The sequence below is a fragment of the Salvelinus alpinus genome, chromosome 1 (assembly GCF_045679555.1).
Source record: "Salvelinus alpinus chromosome 1, SLU_Salpinus.1, whole genome shotgun sequence".
NCBI lineage: Eukaryota > Metazoa > Chordata > Actinopteri > Salmoniformes > Salmonidae > Salvelinus > Salvelinus alpinus.
Genome location: NC_092086.1, coordinates 104763547 through 104786845, shown reverse-complemented (window position 1 = coordinate 104786845; position 23299 = coordinate 104763547). Strand labels below are relative to the sequence as shown.

Here is a 23299-nt window from a genome sequence, read left to right as displayed (position 1 = left end):
CATTTAGTATTATTCTGTACGTAAATCCGAGGTTTATTCATTTGTGGATGTCCACCATCCATTTCGTATAGGTTAAGAATTAAAAATCGTATGGTATGTTACGAATTGAAATTCGTCTGATATGTTACGAATTTGCAATACGTATGTTATGTTGTGAATTTCAATTTGTTGTGGCTAATGTTAGCTAGGCTAGGGGGTAGGGTTAGCTTAAGGTTCGGGTTAGGAGTAAGGTTAAAGGGTTACGGTTATGGGAAGGATTAACTAACATGCTAAGTAGTTGCAAAGTAGCAAACAAGTAGTAAGTAGTTGCAATATTGCTAAAAAATATTCAGTTGTTCATGATGAGATTCGAAGGCGTATCCTTTGGGTTGCTAGACGTTTGCATTATATGACCACCCAGCCACCCCAACCAACTACCCTCCTTTCGTTTTAAGTAAATGTCTTATTTAACCACACAAAACATAACATCATATTTATTCGAGAGTCCCGGATTTACGTTCACTATGTTACGTCTAGTCTATGAGAACAGGCTGTGTCGCTACATCGCCACGCATTCTGACTCCACGGTGCTGTCTCTCTTATTTCGATCTCCATCAGTACTACATATGAAGAAGAATCACCACGACAACGGTTTGCTCCTCAAAACATCTGGAGCACAACGTTTGACCATGCAGAGACAGTCGTTCTGCCCCTAAGAAAGAGACGAGAGAGGCAGCACCAGGACCGAGCACTTGACACCTTGCTTCACGGCATCGATATGCAGTAGTGTGATACCAATTCTGCGGAGACAGGGATTGCGCATTCGTGATCAACTGTAGTCTCATTCGTGGTGCCAAACTGATTAATTTGGCTATAGGGGTGGGGGTGGGGGGTGGGGGGCGGGGGATTCATAATATCCAGATTTGATCAATAGCCTACCGTACTGTGGGATATCGTTGGACCTGCGATGGGCTCCAACGTAGGGGGATATGGAATGGCTCGCTCGGGAATCTTTATCGTGTTGATGGGGTTGTGGAGGTTTAGCTCTGCTTGCCCTGCATCCTGCACTTGCAGCATCTCAAGGCTTGTTTGTATCGATCCTGACCCAGGGATCGAGGATTTCCCTATCCTTACGTTAGATGACATGGAAATGGACATCAACATCACCGATATGTAAGTAAAATGAATGGCTACACCATTGTAGACATAGTAAAGCCTACAACCAACAGCACAATTGTATACATTTACATTTAAGTCATTTAGCAGACGCTCTTATCCAGAGCGACTTACAAGTTGGAATAAAGGTTCATGTTTTTAAGCACACAAATGTCAGATTGCTAAAACAAATACATACAAAAAGTGGTGTCTACTATGCCATAGACTACAATGCAGGCTGTTAAACTCATGTTTCTCAGTTTTGTATGGAGACAACAAGCAACAACAAGCAAAGATAATAGTGTGGGATAATTATCATGCTAAGGAGAGTTTTGTGCTTGTGACTGAGTGTGTGTGACTGTGTGTGTGAGCTTGCGTGTCGGGTGGTGTGGGTGCGCGCTGTTTGGAATATTTGAATTCGGGTATTTTCCTCTAGAAATCAGGGCCATGCAGTGATAGTATTAAGGCATCTTCCTCTAGAAACCAGGCCCATGCAGTGATAGTGGAAATTATATTATGGCACGATGTCTGCCGTGGCCCCAAAATACAGGGACTGTGGGAAGCACGAAAAAAACACGACGGAAAAATGTCAGATAATATTATGGACTCGAATCTATGTCTCCCCAACAAAATACCCAACGTAGCAATGGACTATGGAGTGGTTCTAGCCAATATCAAACAGGTACAGTGCCTTCAGAAAGTATTCAGACCCCTTGACTTTTTCCACATTTTGTTACGTTACAGCCTTATTTGAAAATTAATTAAATACATGTTTTTCCTCAGCAATCTACACACAATACCTCATAATGACAAAGAAAAAACAGGTTTTTAGAAATGTTTACACATTTATTAAAAATGAAAATAGAAAGAAATACCTTAAGTATTCCGACCCTTTGCTATGAAACTTGATTGGAGTCCACCTGTAGTAAATGCAATTGATTGGACGTGATTTGGAAAGGCACACACCTGTCTATATAAGGTCCCACATTTGACAGTGCATGTCAGAGCAAAAAACCAAGCCATGAGGTCGAAGGAATTGTCCACAGAGCGCTGAGACAGGATTGTGTCGAGGCACAGATCTGGGGAAGGGTACCTAACAATGTCTGCAGCATTGAAGGTCCCCAAGAACAGTGGCCTCATCATTCTCAAATGGAAGAAATTTGGAACCACCAAGACTCTTCCTAGAGCTGGCTGTCTGGCCAAACAGGGAGGTGACCAAGAACCCAATGGTCACTCTGACAGAGCTCTAGAGTTCCTCTGTGGAGATGGGAGAACCTTCCAGAAGGTCAACCATCTCTGCAGCACTCCACCAATCAGGCCTTTATGGTAGTGGCCAGACAGAAGCCACTCATCAGTAAAAGGCACATGACAGCCTGCATACAGTTTGCCAAAAGGCACCTAAAGACTCTCAGACCATGAGAAACAAGATTCTCAGCTCTTATGAAACCAAGATTGAACTCTTTGGCCTGAATGCCAAGCGTCATGTCTGGAGGAAACCTAGCACCATCCCTACGTGAAGCATGATGGTGGCAGCATCATGCTGTGGGATGTTTTTCAGGGGCAGGAACTGGGAGATTAGTCAGGATCGAAGCAAAGATGAACGGAGCAAAGTACAGAGAGGCCTGCTCCAGAGTGCTCAGGACCTCCAACTGGGGCAAAGATTCCCCTTCCAACAGGACAACGACCCAATGCACACAGCCAAGACAACGCAGGACGGGCTTCGGGACAAGTCTCTGAATGTCCTAGAGTGGCCCAGCCATAGACCGGCATTGAACCCGATCGAACATCTCTGGAGAGCCCTGAAAATAGCTGTGCAGCAAGACTCCCCATCCAACCTGACACAGCTTGAGAGGATCTGCAGAGAAGAATGGGAGAAACTCCCCAAATACAGGTGTGCCATGCTTGTAGCGTCATACCCAAGAAGACTCAAGGCTGTAATTGCTGGCAACAGTGCTTCAACAAAGTACAGAGTAAATGGTCTGAATACTTAAGTAATTGTGATATGTCAGTTTTTTTTATTTTTGATAAATTAGGAAACATTTATAAAAACCTGTTTTTGCGTTTTCATTATGGGGTGTTGTGTGTAGATTGACGAGGAAAAATGTCAAGGGGTCTGAATACTTTCCGATGGCAGTGTATGTAGCTCAAGGTCACAGTGGTATGTGTATAAGACAGTTTGCTTGCCATTTATTAGGCTTAGGCCACCATTTTTGAATTGCCAGAGGTGCACGGGGTGAGGTCTGTGTTGAGAAGAGAGTCTATAGGCCTTACCACTGAAAGTTGTTGGTGATAGTGAATTGTATCAGGCTTGTTATTGCAGCATGTAGATTTACCATATTTCAGTACAGTATGTCTAAACAATACATGTATATTCATGCTCAGATCATTCTCAGAGTAAGATGTAGCCTAGTGTAGAGTACTGTAGATTAGTGTGCCTGTCACGTACATGGCTCCTAAACAAATCCAGATGGTGAGCAAACTATCAGCACCAGCGTGCAGGTGCCAAACATCTAGACGGGCTGGTGTTGTATTTAACTGTGTCTTGTCCGAGACCTTGTCCACCTTCCTTACTTTAATCAGGTAAACCTTCATTGATGATGGTCTACTGGCATGTCACCTTGGCATACAAGGCATTTCCATTAAATATTGAATATTTAACATTTAGTCAATTCTAAACCACCATCACCCATCCAGGAGTTGTGTACTCTAGCATAAAGATGTATCTATCATCTTAGATGTTCTAGTCAGTAGATAAAGTATTTGGGGGAGTGTCTGAAGAGACACCAGTTTCTACCACTATCAAAACAGTTCAGAATCCTATAAAGCTGCCCAACATGGGCATGATGGCCAAATACTCAGATATTTCCATATGTTTGAAAATACTATCCATCTATTGTCCCTGTATATCATCAGACACTAAATGCCTAAACATGGCTTGAGAAGTACTTTTTAAACCTTGGTGAAGGTCTATTGACCAACACGTTGGTTTACGATACATTGTGGACCATACAAGAATGTCAGTGTGTTTTTTTATGAATAATTTTGAAAGGGAGTGCTATTTAAAATACTAATTTAGGGACAAGAACATGTGAATGTACTTTATTTGTAATAATAATAATTTGTAAATGTTGTATTTAAATTTTACAGATACATTGCAAATCAAAATCGACTATTTGACATCAATGATAACAGCTTGAAGTACTACTCGAATCTCAGAAATCTGTAAGTATTAGTACTACTCAAATGTTAAGGTCATTACCCAGACTATTGTAGCATGTTATGGAATATGTATACAGTCGTGGCCAAAAGTTTTGAGAATGACACAAATATTAATTTCCACAAAGTTTGCTGCTTCAGTGTCTTTAGATATTTTTGTCAGATTTTACTATGCAATACTGAAGTATAATTACAAGCATTTCATGAGTGTCAAAGGCTTTTATTGACAATTACATTAAGTTGATGCAAAGAGTCAGTATTGCAGTGTTGACCCTTCTTTTTCAAGAACTCTGCAATCTGCCCTGGCATGCTGTCAATTAACTTCTGGGCCACATCCTGACTGATGGCAGCCCATTCTTGCATAATCAATGCTTGGAGTTTGTCAGAATTTGTGGGTTTTTGTTTGTCCACCTGCGTCTTGAGGATTGACCACAAGTTCTCAATGGGATTAAGGTCTGGGGAGTTTCCTGGCCATGGACCCAAAATATCGATGTTTTGTTCCCCGAGCCACTTAGTTATCACTTTTGCCTGATGGCAAGGTGCTCCATCATGCTGGAAAAGGCATTGTTCGTCACCATGGTTGGGAGAAGTTGCTCTCGAAGGATGTGTTGGTACCATTCTTTATTCATGGCTGTGTTCTTATGCAAAATTGTGAGTGAGCCCACCCCCTTGGCTGAGAAGCAACCCCACACATGAATGGTCTCAGGATGCTTTACTGTTGGCATGACACAGGACTGATGGTAGCGCTCACCTTGTCTTCTCCGGACAAGCTTTTTTCCTGATGCCCCAAACAATCGGAAAGGGGATTCATCAGAGGAAATGACTTTACCCCAGTTCTCAGCAGTCCAATACCTGTACCTTTTGCAGAATATCAGTCTGTCCCTGATGTTTTTCCTGGAGAGAAGTGGCTTCTTTGCTGCCCTTCTTGACACCAGGCCATCCTCCAAAAGTCTTCGCCTCACTGTGCGTGCAGATGCACTCACACCTGCCTGCTGCCATTCCTGAGCAAGCTCTGTACTGGTGGTGCCCCGATCCCACAGCTGAATCAACTTTAGGAGACGGTCCTGGCACTTGCTGGACTTTCTTGGGCGCCCTGAAGCCTTCTTCACAACAATTGAACCGCTCTCCTTGAAGTTCTTGATGATCCGATAAATGGTTGATTTAGGTGCAATCTTACAATATCCTTGCCCGTGAAGCCCTTTTTGTGCAAAGCAATGATGACGTCACGTGTTTCCTTGCAGGTAACCATGGCTGACAGAGGAAGAACAATGATTCCAAGCACCACACTCCCTTTGAAGCTTCCAGTCTGTTATTCGAATTCAATCAGCATGACAGAGTGATCTCCAGCCTTGTCCCCGTCAACACTCACGCCTGTGTTAACGAGAGAATCACTGACATGATGTCAGCTGGTCCTTTTGTGGCAGGGCTGAAATGCAGTGGAAATGTTTTTGGGGGATTCAGTTCATTTGCATGGCAAAGAGGGACTTTGCAATTAATTGCAATTCATCTGATCACTCTTCATAACATTCTGGAGTATATGCAAATTGCCATCATACAAATGGAGGCAGCAGACTTTGAAAATTAATATTTGTGTCATTCTCAAAACTTTTGGCCACGACTGTAGAGTAGGTTATGCTGAACTTTGTTAATATGTAACTGTGACTTTAAAAAAGTTCTCTCTTTCTAAATCTCCCCCTCTGAACCAGAACTGTGACAAATACGGGACTGACTTCTATCTCATCAGAAGCCTTTTTAAACAATACAGGACTTCAATATCTGTAAGTACTGTAGTCTTTGATTGATCCTCTGTTTGGTGTTTTTCTTCTCATCCTTCTCCTCACAGATTTAGTTAATGTACTCTCAAAGAGCAAATCTAGGGGCCACAAGCCAGTCAAAAACAATTAAGCCAAGTTCATATTATAGGGAAGTAGATTTTTACTCTTTACCTCACACTGAAGTCATGACTTCTAGTTGTGTGGTAATTCTGGTCCAAATCTGCATGGATTGGCATGATGATGTATAGTCGAAGGAGTTGGCTCAAGCACATAATGATCTGGGACCAGGGCATGGTAAGGCTCATGGCTGGGTAACAGGACGACACGCTCAGCAAACAGTGAGGAACATTGTGTTTAATTGAGCAGTGTGATCACTGCCAATAGAGATCCTATTAAATTACTAGAGGAGCTATGTCATAAAACCAAAAGAGTTCCAGAATAGGGTGAAAATGGCAGCCATATTTGTCAGGAAGAAATCCAAACCAGTCTATTTGGAATGAATGGCAGTAGAGGCATAATCCTGATTTTACTTATGCAGGAAAGGAAAATAATAATAATGATATTATAAGAAATGGTGTAATATAATTATTGTCAACCTAAAAGTGTTTAATTATAAATTTAATTTAATTATTTAAGGATTTAATTATAAATGCAGTTTATATGGGTTATATACCAATTTTCTGTATAGATAGCCTCTAAAAAAATATGTAAACAGACCATAAATGTCTACATTTTTGTTTTCTTGGAAAGCTGAGTGCTATTATATGATGCAATATCAGTACTTGTTGCATTTACAACTTGTCTAAATCCTACCATCAACTGATTTCAGCCCGTGTATGACTGTGGATTGACTGCATTGTTTGATTGGAATGTTGGCGTATTGGCAGTTAATTCTTTCAAATGTATGGAGTCATTGGGCTCCCGAGTGGTGCAGCGGTCTAAGGCACTGCATCTCAGTGTAAGAGGCATCACTACAGTCCTTGGTTCGAATCCAGGCTGTATCACATCAGGCCGTGATTGGGAGTCCCATAGGGCGGCTGTCACGCCCTGACCATAGTTTGCTTTGTATGTTTCTATGTTTTGTTTGGTCAGGGTGTGATCTGAGTGGGCATTCTATGTTGTATGTCTAGTTTGTCTGTTTCTGTGTTTGGCCTGATATGGTTCTCAATCAGAGGCAGGTGTTGGTCGTTGTCTCTGATTGGGAACCATATTTAGGTAGCCTGTTTTGTCATTGTGGATTGTGGGTGATTGTCTATGTTAGTTGCTTGTGTCAGCACATTTCTTATATAGCTTCACGGTCGTTGTTCGTTTATTGTTTTGTATAGTTTGTTCAGTGTTCTCTGTTTATTAAATTCATGATGAACACATACCACGCTGCATTTTGGTCCTCCGATCCTTCCAACTACTCCTCCTCAGACGAGGAGGAAGACGAACGTGACAGCGGCACACAATTTGCCCAGCGTTTTCCGGGTTTGACCGGGGTAGGCCGTCATTGTAAATAAGAATTTGTTTTTAACTGACTTGCCTGGTTAAATATATGTATATTTTTTAATTCCTCTAAAACTATCTGGCTAGCTAGCTACAGTGTGGATAAATTCTTCAAATTCATTATTTTACACAGAGGTTGGAACTGGTTCAGGGAACAGAAGCAAAAACCTGAAAATAAAGGAAGGAACAGAATCAGAAAAGGGAACGAAAGTGCTCTATACTGTTCCGGAACAGAACCGTCATATGAAAAGCATGGGAACCAGTTAATAACTTTATTTTATGTTCCGGGCATTTTTTTTTTCAGTCCAACAAATAATGCAACAAGGCACCTATGCCGAAGCACTCACTCCGTCACACAAACTTATTCCAGTGTCTGCCTGCCAGCTGTAAATCTTTGCCTATATGTGTGTGTGTAGGCAACGTGCCCCTCTCCCTCTGAAGTATAGGCTACTGTAGCCTACTGATGACGTTACAAGCGTGATTAAGAAATTAGAGAGGGATTTTTAATTGGAGAAGAATGGATAAACCTTTTCAGTGCTAGTTACGTATACTATAGTATTTACATTTCACATTGGATTTATTAACTACAAAAAGGTAAGACTTGTTTTTAATTCTGGTGCCGCTCTGCACACACAAGCATGTTCGCGAGCTAGCTAGCACTGGTCCAACTCTCAGAGGTTCAAAGACATTCAATGTTCCTCTAAAGAAGTCACTCCTTCGTAGGTATAATACTGTGGCCCTAAATTCAGATAATGCATGTCATACCAAGATGCCCAGCACTTAAAGCCCCCCACCCCCCTGGAACAGTGGAATGGAACAAAAAAAGAATGGTTCTGTTCAGAACGAAACGATTGGAAAATAGTTTTGGTTACAACCCCTTACACAATATCTTATCAAATCACTGGCAAACCACGGTTGACCAACTCCCTGACCAAAATGGCTGACCTTTATCCCATCATAAGAAGGTTCAAGCCCATTCTAGTATTCTAATTCCTAAATCTATGTTACTGCCACACAAGGGAATGATTCTAATCAGTAGGAGAGGCGTAAGAGAGGAAGTAGTCCTGTCCGCACACTGCAAAGATAATGGCTGGAGTCATCTATCGAAACCGTACTTTTTTCAATGCATAGTTAAACTGTACAAGGTGCAACATTTGAAAGGTGATAGAGCAAATAGAGCAAGCGTTCCAACATCACATACTGTTTTGTTGTAACGACACACTGGTTATATACATTGATTGTATTATTTATGTCTGTCCTACATGAGTTGCTTCATTGTAACCTTTATGATGTATTACTTTGACTTGTAGGAATCTGAGAGACAATAACTTGTCAACACTGTCCTGGAGGACATTCATAAACTTAAACATGACATCTTTGTAAGTACCTATCTCTATTTACTATGTTATGGGACTTATGTTATAGATAAAATGCCAATAAATATGTGATAGGAAGTATTTGAGCGTACTGTGTGTGTGTGTGTTAATGCTCAGTTTTTTCCCCCTCTAGTCCTCTCCTGTCTGGTAACCCTCTGGAGTGTGTATGTGAGAACATGTGGATCAAACTGAGGTTGCAAGAGGACATTGACAGTTCAGAGAGTCAAGAACTGAAATGCATAGATGACCTTGGAGTGAGGAGGGCCATCACCAGATTAATCTTCCCTGATTGTGGTGAGAGAGAGCGAGAGAGAGCGCGAGAGAGAGAGAGAGTGAGAGTGAGAGAGAGAGAGAGAGAGAGTTTTAAATAATATTTATTGGGTCTGGGAGCCCACCACACAATAAATACTCATACAAAACCATAGTTATACATCGATTAAAAACACAACTCCAATTCCTCCTCCACAGTAACTAAACACAACAGCCTCTGAATACCCCATATACTCATAAACAGATCAATATTGTTGACAAGTTTATAATAGGCAAACTTAACCCTTAGTCTCGCTGCCAACATTCCCTCCAGCATTCCCACCACATCCACAGACCCCTGTTCCCAAATACTATTCTTTCGGGTCTTCCATATTGCTAATTTTGCTGCCCCTAACACAAAATTAAGCAACACAACTACACCCTTTTGACAAAACCTGTACTTTGGCCCAAATATATACAGTTGGGAAGAGAGAACCTCTCCCAACGCTGAGAACCAATTAGTGATCAGGTCAATCATCCCGACCAACCTGGGACACTGTAAAAACAGATGTGCCAGAGTTTCAGACTCAGCACAGAATGGACACCCTTCCCCAACAGTAGGATCCAGGTGTACCAGATGCATGTTGGTGGCTATGGCTCCATGTATTATCCTCCATTGGAGGTCAGCTGTCCTCTTATCAATAGGCAGTTCATATAAAGACAGCCAACAGCCTTTTGGGGAGGCACCTGGACCAAACACACCCACCCACCTCGTCGATTTTACCTCTTCCAGGGAAGAGGCATGGGACACCTTTACACATATTCTGTACATGGCCTTCTTTCCCACCTCCTTGAATGTCCCCACTGCAGCACTAACAATCAGTGCAGGGAACATATAATCCAGACCCTCCTTCCACCGATCAGAATTGGAAGTGTCAGTCACATACTGACGATGAAGCACTGGCAAGGAGTCACAGACCTCAGCGATGACCTTCCTCAGTAGGCGAGATGATCGGATCCCTGCTCTTTCTCCCAGCTCCTCCAACGATCTGCTCCTGCTCCGCATCAGATGACCCAGCTTGGTACACCCCACGCCTAACAGGCATGAACGTAGGCTGGCTGAACCCAGAGCACGGGACTGGATGGCAGTGTTGTAAAAAAGAGGCTCTTCAAAAAGCCACATCCCTGGTGGCGTGCAGGCCTTAAGGGAATTCACAAGACCTCTCCAAGCCTGCATAACAGACTCATAAAATGGAGTCAGGCCAGGCAACTCACACCCCTCCAGCTTTAAGAGGAACAGGTGCTTGTCTAAGCCCAAACAGCCCACTCTCCTCATCAATGTGTAGGCTGTGTCGACCCAGCTATAACCGTCACTGTACAACAGTCTCTGGGCTGCTTGAAGCCGGAAAGCCATGATCCTAGAGGAAATGTCCACCAGGCCTTGCCCCCCTCGTGCAGTGGCAGGTACAGGGCTGCAGCTTTAATAGAGTGTTGTCCAGACCAGAATAAATTGACAAGGGTCCTCTGAAGCTCTTGTATCAGACCCTTTGGTGGCTGCAAAATCATTAGTCTGTGCCACAGGGTAGAGGCAGCAAGATTATTAGCTACCAGTACCCTTCCCCTATAAGACAGCTGGGGCAGCACCCATTTCCATCTTGACAGTCTGGCACACACTTTCTCCACTACACCCTCCCAGTTCTTTTTCTGAAAGACATCAGAGCCTAGAAAACACCCCAAAGTCTTCATCCCATCTCTGCCCCACTGAAGCACCCCTGGTAACCGTGGAGTGGACCCCATCTGAAGCTGACCTGCCCACAGCGCTTCACTCTTTCCCCAATTGACTCTAGCTGAGGAGGCCCCCTCATACACCTTTAAAACGTTTGAGAGAACCTTAACATCTTCACCCCCTGTAATAAAAACTGTCAGGTCATCTGCATACGCAGACAGTGCTATCGTGGGACCCTTCATTACACCTGGTACAGAGAAACCAGTAAGCTTCACTCTTAAAAAACAAAGCATTGGTTTGACTATATAACTGCCCTGAAATTGGGCATCCCTGCCTGATGCCCCTTTGGACAGGGATGGGGCAACTCAAACCACCCCCCACCTTCACCATACACGAGGCCCAGCATACAGTAAATTCATCCAAGACAAAAAAACATCCCCAAACCCAAAGGCTTTCATTGTTTTAAACAAGTACTGGTGGTCCACACGATCAAAACCCTTCTCCTGATCCAAAGAAAGTAAACCCACATTTACATCAGACAGTTTACAAATGTCTAAAACATCTCTTATTAGAAACAAGTTGTCAACAATAGAGCGATCAGGTACACAGTAGGACTGGTCCTTGTGGACCAACAATCGCAGATACTCTTTCAACCTGTTTGAGAGACATTTAGAAACAATTTTGTATTCTGCACACAGCAAAGCAACAGGTCTCCAAATCCCCCTTTTTTGGAAACAGTAAAAGCACCGCACGTTGACAGGATACAGGAAGAGAACCCTCATGAAAAGATTCACACACCACTTCATAAAAATCCTCCCCAATAGACCCCTAAAAGTGCTTATAAAACTCAGATGGTAAACCATCAATGCCAGGGGCTCGGCCTGTTGAGAGCTGCATAACTGCTGTTGACAGCTCTTGCAGTGTAATGTCAGGGTCCAATGCGACTCTCTGCTCAGGTCCCAATTGAGGAAGACCGTGTAACAACTGTTCAGTACACAGAGAGTCACAATCCTCCGCCTTATAGAGGGCAGAGTAGAAATCCACGGCATGTTGACGCATTTCACTGTCATCTGTGGTCACCTTCCCATCAGGGAGACGAAGGCAGACCATCTGTTTACGTTGCAATGTCGACTGTCCTAGGTTTTTTTTTTAAGCGCTAGGAGCATCCATATCCTTGAGGGAAGCGAAACGAGACCTAATCAAGGCACCCTTCACTCTTTCATGCAGAAACGACCTCAGTTCATCTCTCTTGTTCTGTAAGTTCATGACTAGGCCAGGGTCGTTCTGAGTGAGCAGCTTCAATTCAATAGATTTTATGTCCTGTTCAAGGGCCTTGATAGTCACTTTAACTTCAATTTGAGACAGAGCAGTATACTGTTGACAAAATAATCGTATTTGGGCCTTCCCAACCTCCCACCATTGTCTCAAGGACTCAAAATTCTCTTTTGTAACCCTCCATTTTTCCCAAAACAACAAAAACCTTTCACAAAACATGACATCATGTAACAATTTAACATTAAAATACCAATAAGGTGATGACCTTCGTGGACAGGACAAGTGAATATCAACAGTAACAATATGATATGATGATCAGAGAAACCCACAGGAGTAATGTCACACCTTCCAACCCTACTACAGTATTGCTCAGATACATACAACCTGTCTAACCTTGCTGCACTGACACCACCTTCATTAACTTTTAGCCATGTGTACTGCCTAACTTTTGCATTCCTTACTCTCCACACATCAGAAAGCTTAAACTCAGTTAATAGACCAGACAGGCAAGTGGCTGACCGCAGGTGAGGTCCTTCAGCGGTGCGATCAACAGTAAAATCCACTGTACAGTTCCAGTCCCCCTCTAAAACCACACACCCCTCTTGGTCACACTGTCTTCAGGTTTCCTTTATTTGATCAAACACAACAATACGCTCTGTACCCTCATTAGGAGCATAAACATAAAAAATTTAAATAAATAAAAACATAACATCCACATTGACCAATAAAACCCGACCCTTAACAATCTCTGTTGTAGATACCACAGTCACCCCTAAGCCCGAGGAAAACAAGATTGCCACCCCAGCACTGAAATTAGTACCATGACTGAGTATATGCTGCTCCTCCCACCAGATACCCCAGTCAACCTCATTTCCTCATCACTATGTGTCTCCTGTAGGAAAACTACATTAAGCCTTTTCTGTTTTATTACTTCTAATACCAAAGCCCTCTTATTCCTGTCCCTTCCTCCATTAATATTGAGAGAACCTACCCTTAGTACCCCATATAGAAAAGAGAAAAGAAAAGCAGAAGATACCACAGAGAAACCAAAGAGAAAAAAGACACCATATGAAGCATGATCATCATCATTATTTAAACTTTCTCTTATTAACCTGACCACGTTTCCCACCACCTTTTACTGCTGCAACAGCAGTAACAAATTTCCTCAAGCGAAACCGCTTCTTCTCACTCAACTGGTCTAACCCCACTGTCTTCTGTAACATCACAGCTGACCTCACAAACTTATCAGCATCAAAATAATCTGCCAATTTGACAGATTTCCCAAAAGTCTGATCCAGAAACCCATTTACCTCCTCTAGATCGTAAATTGAGTCCTCACCAGCTGCTATCATATCAAAAGAAATATCCATATCCTTCTCCTGATCCTCCTCAGCTGAGGCCACAGACCACTGACTCCCCTCTACCACATCCCTTTCAACACTCCCCACTTGCACCCCATCACTCGTACCAGGCATTTCCTTCACTACCTGGGAGACTAGCCCCACCTGAACCCCATTACTCGTAGTGGGCATCTCCTCCACTACCTGGGAGCCTAGCTCCACATGAACCCCCTCCTGTACCCCATTACTCGTAGTGGGCATCTCCTCCACTACCTGGGACCCTAGCTCCACATGAACCCCCTCCTGTACCCCATTACTCGTAGTGGGCATCTCCTCCACTACCTGGGAGCCTAGCTCCACATGAACCCCCTCCTGTACCCCATTACTCGTAGTGGGCATCTCCTCCACTACCTGGGACCCTAGCTCCACATGAACCCCCTCCTGTACCCCATTACTCATAGTGGGCATCTCCTCCACTACCTGGGACCCTAGCTCCACATGAACCCCCTCCTGTACCCCATTACTCATAGTGGGTATCTCCTCCACTACCTGGGACCCTAGCTCCACATGAACCCCCTCCTGTACCCCATTACTCGTAGTGGGCATCTCCTCCACTACCTGGGACCCTAGCTCCACATGAACCTCCTCCTGTACCCCATTACTCGTAGTGGGCATCTCCTCCACTACCTGGGACCCTAGCTCCACATGAACCCCCTCCTGTACCCCATTACTCATAGTGGGCATCTCCTCCACTACCTGGGACCCTAGCTCCACATGAACCCCCTCCTGTACCCCATTACTCATAGTGGGTATCTCCTCACCAGTCTGAGGAACTGGCTCTTCAGATCCATCCTTACCTTCTACAACAATATTTTTCTGCTGCATAACATTTCCCTCTAATACAAGTTGCAACTCCGTGCCCTCAACACGGATAACTTGTTCCTCAGCAACAGGTGCTTGTGGCTGCTCAACCACTGTCGGCCCACCTCTCCCTTTAATTTAATTTAATTACTTGTTACTTTTATTTCTTATTCTTATCTGTATTTTTTAAAACTGCATTGGTTAGGGGCTTGTAAGTAAGCATTTCACTGTTGTACACCTGTTGTATTCGGGCATGTGACTAATAAAATTTGATTTGTACAGTAAAACAACGTTGTTAAAAGTTCTGTTTACGTTTGTCTCACAGAGGCTCCCGCAGTGGAGGTCAGTCCCTCTATCGTCACAAAGACGGAAGGAAGTGATGTCACAGCAGTGTGCAGTGCAACAGGGTCTCCTGCCCCTGAGATCTCGTGGAATTTGGACACCCTCTTCACCAGCCATGAGGTGAGATGATGTTGTTTGTTTTAGTATATTATGAAGGCACTAGCCTCTGACTATTACTAGAGCTAGGATGATGAGGCCATGTTAGCATGGAATAACTCCTGGCTTTATATGTAACTGAACCACATAACACTACATTTTATTCCTTATTTTACATGAAACTTGTCACAAGTTTTTACATTTCAATACATATATTATGAAAAGCAATATCTAATTGTATTATAATAATAACAGTGCATTATTCCATACTTTTATAAGGTGTTTTAGAACTTACAGCATTTAAGATTTTAACTCCAGATTTTTCACTATGATCACAATGATATGTTATTAACTGTATCTACCATGTATTATATGTAACTATTAATAATACCACTAATTCTTGTGCTAATAATGATAAATGTATTTACAGGTCAATGTCTTGGGGCTGGAAAGCAATCTGACACTGTCAGGTCTCTCGCCTTCGGACAACGGCAGAGTGATCACTTGCAATGTGGAGAACGTAGTTGGCCAAACTGAGGCTTACCTCCAACTCAACATCCTCTGTAAGGACGTGTTCTGTTGTGTTGAGTACATGTCTCTTTTTTATTTACATTTTATTCTGGCACTGTGGTTGCAAAATGTAAAATGTCATTTTCACGGATGATTCTACAGTGTTTATTCCTGGATCTATAGCATCCTTATATTTGTGGTCTACATTCTGAAAGACTTCCTCTGGTGACTCTGTGTCCTTACTGAAAATAATGTTTCTCACTTCTCCTTTAGTACTGTCCACTATCCCTCAACAATCTGATTGACATGTCTTCCTGTCACCTTGCCATACTCTTCTCCTCCTGTTCAGCTCCTGGTTGCCCTCAATGCCTTACCATACCTCCTTTCTCGTGTCTAGCACCCACTCCCAGTATCCTGTGACTATTCTTCCTTTCCTGTTCCTGTTGTCTCTGTCAGTTTGCCCCACTATCCTGGAGCTGCTGGAGCCATTGAGACTCCACCACTGGTGTATCCCTTTCAGTGTGACCGGGAACCCCAAGCCCAAGCTGCAGTGGTACCACCAGGACCAGGAGCTCCACGAACAAGAGTATATCAAGACTGAGATACACAAGAGCCTTGGAAGCGTTCACCACGGCTGCCTGCAGCTTGCCAACCCGACTCACATCCACAACGGGCAGTATACACTGGTGGCCAGGAACGAGTTTGGGGAGGACCAGAAAGTAATTGACGCCCACTTCCTGCTCCCGCCAGACGAGGGCGACTATCCCTCAGGTCTCACTCCTGTTTCATTTATAGTTACTGCAATTCTGTATAAGATGTTATATAATCGATATATAAGCTGTTTTATACACTCTCAGAAGAAAAGAGTGCTATGTAGAACGATCTGTCCCCGTAGGACCTGAAAAACATTTCCAGATAGAACCCTTTCAGGTCAGATAAAACCCTTTTTGGTTACAAATAGCATCCTTTCAAGGGTTTTATTTGGAACCTGATATTCTATGTGGAACCAAAATGGTTCTATATGAACTGAAGTCTCCTACGGGGACAAATGGTTCTGCATGACACTCTTTTTTTCTGAGAATATACTGTTTTCTGTATAGCATAGAATATGTAATGGATGTGTATGAATAACACGTCAACTCCCCTTTTCACTTTTTTCAGAACAGCCATATTACCCTTGTAAGTATTTTTAAGACGTTGCAATTTTGCTAAGAATTATCATTCTAAAATGTGCTGTTACAGAGACATGTATGTATGCGTTTTTCTCTTGACATGACATTAAGTTTAAGAGTTTAGGGATAATGACAGATTGACGATTCCTACCTTGTCATCATTTCAATGTCCTCTGTCCACTGCTCGTCCTGTGCTGTGGGATATCGTCACCATGCTGGTCCTTAGACACCACTGGTAAGTGCTTGAACTTTGAAATCCTGTGGTCAACATTACATGACATAGCTAACACATCTTTAATACTGTACATATCCCAACCAGACAGTATTTTCAGCGTTTGAGAGGAAATTAGATTAGATTATGTACTTCAATGTAAATGTTTGTATGCTTACTGCTGTTTTCATTCTGTATTAAATATGACTTGTCTTTTTCTCTCAGACTCACCACTACCCCCAATAGACGACAGTGTTGCAGTAAGTTAACATACACACCATCATTTGTCATGCATGGTTATTTATATACAGTACTATAATGTAGTGCACTGATATTGGCAGGTGTTTTATGTTGTGGAATGGTGTTTTCCCAGGTGTACGTAGTGGTGGGAATCGCTGGCGTGGCATTCATTGTATGTGTTCTGATGGTGATCATTCTGAAATACGGAAGAAACTCTAAGTTTGGGATGAAGGGTACGCTTTTCTCTTTAATCTCAGTCGTTTTCCAGACCTGTATTAAGACTTGCAGGACTCCGTTGGATTCCCATTTTAAATGATAATGAACATTGTGCACATTTCTACAGTATATTTAGTCCCACCACATTCCAGCTTAAGTTTTGCCACATAACAACATACAGAAGTCAAACATGAAAAGACCTCTCACTCCAGTCATAATTATATTTCCTCCCACTGGGCTCCTCCGCCTCCTCCTCAGGCTCCTCCTCCTCGGTCATCAGTAACGACGATGACTCCGCCAGTCCTCTTCATCACGTCTCCAACGGCAACAACACCCCGTCGTCCTCGGAGATGAGCCACGATGCGGTGATCATTGGAATGACAAAGATCCCTGTCATCGAGAACCCGCAGTATTTCCGCCAATCTGGCAGCATGCTGAAATCGGACACATGTGAGTTACCGTGGCGCCAAGGTCTGCTGGTGGCGTAACCTCGTCTTTTTCTGATAAATCCATGACAGGGACACTGCGACTGGACTGTCTTCTCCATCCACTTCCTGTCTGATGTTACCATGGCGATGACTTTGGTTGACCTCTTGCCGTGTGACCTGCAGTTAATGCTGTAGTATCAGACTGTACGGTAGAGAGGCTGTCACTCAGTGGAGGCTGCTGAGGGGAGGACGGCTCATAACAATGGCTGGAATGGAGTCAATGGAATGCCATCAACCACATGTGATACCATTCCATTGACTCCATTCCAGCCATTATTATGAGCCTCCCCTGCTATCACTGGACAGACATTCTGACCATAGATAGCTTTGGTAAACCCAGACAAACACATCTGACTTTTGCACTTGTTGCCCTGTGAGAAATGCAGTTCTGTTAATGACTACCATAACGCCTACCATAATGGCTCCCAAACTGGTCTGACAAGCGAACAGTACATCATTCTATTTTCGTCTGTGGATATCCTCTATACAGCAGTAGACTAGGGCTGTTGCTATAGCTTCAGTGTATGTAATGAGTAGGGCCAGGAGGTTTTCCTGACCTCTTGACCTGACTAATTATAACTAGGGCCCAGAGGTTTTCCTGGTCAGTTCACCTTTAGTAATGGGCCTTGGGCGGCAGGTAGCCTAGAGCATTGGGCCAGTAACCGAGCCGACAAGAAGAAAAATATTAAAATGTGCTCTTGAGCAAGGCACTTAACCCTTATTTGCTCCAGGGGCGCCGAAATACTATGGCTTACCCTGTAAAACAAAACATTTCACTGCACCTATCCGGTGTATGTGACAAAACATCATTCTGTGTCTCTCTTTACATCCCAGTTGTCCAGCACATCAAGAGACACAACATTGTGCTGAAGCGTGAGCTGGGAGAGGGGGCCTTTGGGAAGGTGTTCCTGGCTGAGTGCTACAACCTGACCCCAGATCAGGACAAGATCCTGGTGGCTGTCAAGGTAAAGTACGGCCCTCCACGCAGTTATTTCAAACTATCAACATACACTTTACAAAGGTCAAATAATGGAACAATGGGTCTTTTGTTTTGGCTTTGATATAAAAAATTGTGTTTGTGCTTTTCATTGTGCATTGTTTTGGATAATAGCACCACAAACTAATATCTCTTTGGATTTAATTGAGCTTTGTAGGAAGGAGACTTTGAAAAAATCAACAATCCCAGCAATCAATTATGATAATTATGTGTGCATGCGTACCCATGCACGCACATCCCTGTCCTCCTCAGACGTTGAAAGAGGCCAGCGAGAGCGGCCGTGCTGACTTCCACCGGGAGGCGGAGCTACTGACCAACCTGCAGCACGAGCACATCGTCACCTTCTACGGCGTATGTGTGGACAGCGACCCGCTCATCATGGTGTTCGAGTACATGAAGCACGGCGACCTCAACAACTTCCTCAGGTACCGTCCTGTGTCCCGATGTCTACCTTTGTCCATTCTTCCTGTGTCTGTATTGAATAGAAAGAAATAAGACGTGGAATTTTGGCACAAAGTGTACCAGTCAAAAGTTTGGACACACCTACTCATTCAAGGGTTTTTCTTTATTTGGACTATATTCTACATTGTAGAATAATGGTGAAGACATCAAAACTATTAAATAACACATACGGAATCAGGTAGTAACCAAAAAAAGAGTTAAACAAATCAAAATATATTTGAGATTTTTCAAAGTAGCCACCCTTTGGCTTGATGACAGTTTTGCACACTCTTGGCATTCTCTCAACCATCTCCACCTGGAATGCTTTTCCTACATATGCTGAGCACTTGTTGGCTGCTTTTCCTTCACTCTGCGGTCCAACTCATCCCAAACCATCTCAATTGGGTAGAGGTTGGGTGATTGTGGAGGCCAGGTCATCTGATGCAGCACTCCATCACTCACCTTCTTGGTCAAATAGCCCTTACACAGCCTGGAGTTGTGTTGGGTCATTGTTCTGTTGAAAAACAAATGATAGTCCCACTAAGAGCAAACCAAATGGGATGGCATATCGCTGGAGAATGTTGTGGTAGCCATGCTGGTTAAATGTGTATTGAATTCTAAATAAATAATTGACAGCGTCACCAGCAAAGCACCATCACACATCCTCCTCCATGCTTCACGGTGGGAACTACACATGCGGAGATCATCCGTTCACATACTCTGCATCTCACAAAGTCACGGCGGTTGGAACCAAAAATCTCAAATTTGGAATCATCAGACCAAAGGACAGATTTCCAACGGTCTAATGTCCAATGCTTGTGTTTCTTGGCCCAAGCAAGTCTCTTCTTATTATTGGTGTCCTTTATTTTATTTTTATTTTTCACCTTTATTTAACCAGGTAGGCTTGTTGAGAACAAGTTCTCATTTACAACTGCGACCTGGCCAAGATAAAGCAAAGCAGTACAACACAAACAACAACACAGAGTTACACATGGAATAAACAAACGTACAGTCAATAATACAATAGAAAAATAGTATATATACAGTGTGTGCAAATGAGGTAGCATAAGGGAGGTAAGGCAATAAATAGGCCATAGTGGCGAAATAATTACAATATCGCAATTAAACACTGAAGTGATAGATGTGCAGAAGATGAGTGTGCAAGTAGAGATACTGGGGTGCAAAGGAGAAAAATAAATAAATAACAGTATGAGGATGAGGTAGTTGGATGGTCTATTTACAGATGGGCTATGTACAGGCACAGTGATCTGTGAGCTGCTCTGACAGCTAGTGCTTAAAGCTAGTGAGGGAGATATGAGTCTCCAGCCTCAGTGATTTTGCAGTTCGTTCCAGTCATTGGCAGCAGAGAACTGGAAGGAAAGGCGGCCGAAGGAGGAATTCGCTTTGGGGGGACCAGTGAAATATACTTGGTGGAGCGCGTGCTACAGGTGGGTGCTGCTATGGTGACCAGTGAGCTGAGATAAGGCCGGGCTTTACCTAGCAGAGACTTATAGATGACCTGGAGCCAGTGGGTTTGGCGATGAATATGAAGTGAGGGCCAGCCAACGAGATATGGCGCTTTGGTGACAAAACTGATGGCACTGTGATAGACTGCATCCAATTTGCTGAGTAGAGTGTTGGAGGCTATTTTGTAAATTACATCGCCAAAGTCAAGGATCGGTAGGATGGTCAGTTTTACGAGGGTATGTTTGGCAGCATGAGTGAAGGATGCTTTGTTTGCGAAATAGGTAGCCGATTCTAGATTTCATTTTGGATTGGAGATGCTTAATGTGAGTCTGGAAGGAGAGTTTACAGTCTAACCATACACCTAGGTATTTGTAGTTGTCCACATATTCTAAGTCAGAACCGTCCAGAGTAGTGATGCTGGACGGGCGGGCAGGTGTGGCCAGCGATCGGTTGAAGAGCATGCATTTAGTTTTACTTGCATTTAAGAGCAGTTGGAGGCCACGGAAGGAGAGTTGTATGGCTTTGAAGCTCGTCTGGAGGTTAGTTAACCTCTTATGGATCCCTTCACGTGCCAATCCCTTTAGCGGGATTGATTTGACAACATCCAGTGAAATTGTAGAGCGCCAAATTCAAACTACAGGAATATCAATATTCAACATTCACGAAAATATATGTGTAATACATCAAAATAAAGCTTAACTTCTTGTTAATCCAGCCGCTGTGTCAGATTTCAAAAAGGCTTTACGGCGAAAGCAAACCATGCTATTATCTGAGGACAGCGCCCCGCATACAAACACATGAAAATCATTTTTCAACACAGGCAGGTGCGACACAAAAGTCAGAAATAGCCATATTATAAATGCCTTACCTTTGAAGATCTTCTTTTTGCAATCCCAAATGTCTCAGTGACACAATGAATGGTCGTTTTGTTCGATAAATTCTTTCTTTATATCCCCAAAATGTCTATTTATTTGGCGCGTTTGATTCAGAAATACACCGGTTCCAACTCCCCCAACATGACTACAAAGTATCTAATAAGTTACCTGTAAACTTGGTCCAAACATTTCAAACAACGTTCCTAATCCAACCTCTGGTATCCTAAAATGTAAATAATCCATAAAATTTAAGATGGAATAAACTGTTTCTAATACCGGATAAAAACAACATGAAGCGCGTTCCTGTTCACGCGCACCAAAATAGTAGGGACCTTCAGAGTGACACATGGAATGAATAGCCCTACTTCTTCATTTCTCAAAAGAAAAACAACAAACAATTTCTAAAGACTGTTGACATCTAGTGGAAGCCATAGGAACTGCAACCAGGTTCCTCATAAATAGGTCTTCCCATAGAAAACCATTGGGAAATTCTATGACCTCAATTTTTTTACCCCTGGATGGTTTGTCCTTGGGGTTTTGCCTGCCAAATCAGTTCTGTTATACTCAGACATTATTTTAACAGTTTTAGAAACTTTAGAGTGTTTTCTATCTAAATCTACCAATTATATGCATATCCTAGCTTCTGGGCCTAAATAACAGGCAGTTTACTTTGGGCACGCTTTCCATCCGGACGTCAAAATACTGCCCCCTAGCCTTAATAAGTTTTAATTACATTTACATGATCAGTTTAACCACGTCATAATAATTACAGAGAATTGATTTGATAAAATAACAGTCTTCACTTTAATGATGCCAAAGACACGACATATACGATATCATAACCGCCATCAATAAGAGACATTACTGTGCAGCTGTATTCATCGTCCTGGCCAAGGCTTTCGACTTTGTCAATCACCACATTCTTATTGGCAGACTCAACAGCCTTGGTTTCTCAAATGACTGCCTCGCCTGGTTCACCAACTACTTCTCAGACAGAGCTCAGTGTGTCAAATCGGAGGGCCTGTTGTCCGGGCCTCTTGCAGTCTCTATGGGGGTTCCACAGGGTTCAAGCCTCGGGCCGACACTTTTCTCTGTATACCTCAATGATGTCCCTCTTGCTGCTGGTGATTCTCTGACCCACCTCTACGCAGACGACACCATTCTGTATACTTCTGGCCCTTCTTTGGACACTGTTAACTAGGAAGTCGGGGCACCAAGGAATATCTTCAGATTACAAAGTTATAATTTTCCTAATATAACTTTTCAGATATTTTAATATCTGATCAATTAGTCTTCTAATTAATGAATTATTCTTTACCTCACGTTAGTCTCATTCCAAAGGTCGTAAGTTGTTGGTTATCTGCACGAACCCAGCCTTCAATATGAATCATCCATACATCAATTGTCTTCATCATTTATTTACTAACTAACTAAATCACAGAGATGCATAACAAACACCAATATATATGGTTACAAGGAAATGATAAGGGAAGTGGGTATGGACTGAGAAGGCCGGGAAAGACAAGTGACACTACACAGTTGATAATTGAAATGCTAATCCTTTGCACATGAACGCTCACTTATTCGGGAATAATTGCAATCAATTTATATATTTACGCTCAGTGTGTCATCATGATCTCTGTAGGAATCGTCCGTCTTTCTGTTGGAAAGTTTATCTGAACTTCTCTTTGCGTCCCTGGAGTCTTTTCGTGGTTAGAATGGATACTTCAGAGTCCCATTCAGAAATCTTCTTATAGAATAGATGTTTCGGCAGTTGTCGGTCTTCGCGTTCAGTCGACATAAA

General features: G+C 43.0%; 1 protein-coding gene across 1 annotated transcript in view; it reads left to right on the top strand.

Annotated features, from left to right (window-relative positions):
* Nucleotides 1-895: 895 nt before the first annotated feature.
* LOC139558109 (BDNF/NT-3 growth factors receptor-like) overlaps nucleotides 896-23299 on the top strand; it is a 35116-nt gene continuing 12712 nt past the window's right edge. Inside the window, exons 1-15 of the mRNA XM_071373460.1 lie at nucleotides 896-1152; nucleotides 4282-4356; nucleotides 6057-6128; nucleotides 8924-8992; nucleotides 9123-9283; nucleotides 14766-14902; nucleotides 15309-15441; nucleotides 15845-16159; nucleotides 16550-16567; nucleotides 16787-16795; nucleotides 16997-17031; nucleotides 17145-17244; nucleotides 17486-17677; nucleotides 18550-18680; nucleotides 18965-19137. Of these exons, the coding sequence (XP_071229561.1) occupies nucleotides 947-1152; nucleotides 4282-4356; nucleotides 6057-6128; nucleotides 8924-8992; nucleotides 9123-9283; nucleotides 14766-14902; nucleotides 15309-15441; nucleotides 15845-16159; nucleotides 16550-16567; nucleotides 16787-16795; nucleotides 16997-17031; nucleotides 17145-17244; nucleotides 17486-17677; nucleotides 18550-18680; nucleotides 18965-19137 (1826 nt within the window). The 5' untranslated portion in view covers nucleotides 896-946. The remainder of the gene's footprint in view (nucleotides 1153-4281; nucleotides 4357-6056; nucleotides 6129-8923; nucleotides 8993-9122; nucleotides 9284-14765; nucleotides 14903-15308; nucleotides 15442-15844; nucleotides 16160-16549; nucleotides 16568-16786; nucleotides 16796-16996; nucleotides 17032-17144; nucleotides 17245-17485; nucleotides 17678-18549; nucleotides 18681-18964; nucleotides 19138-23299) is intronic.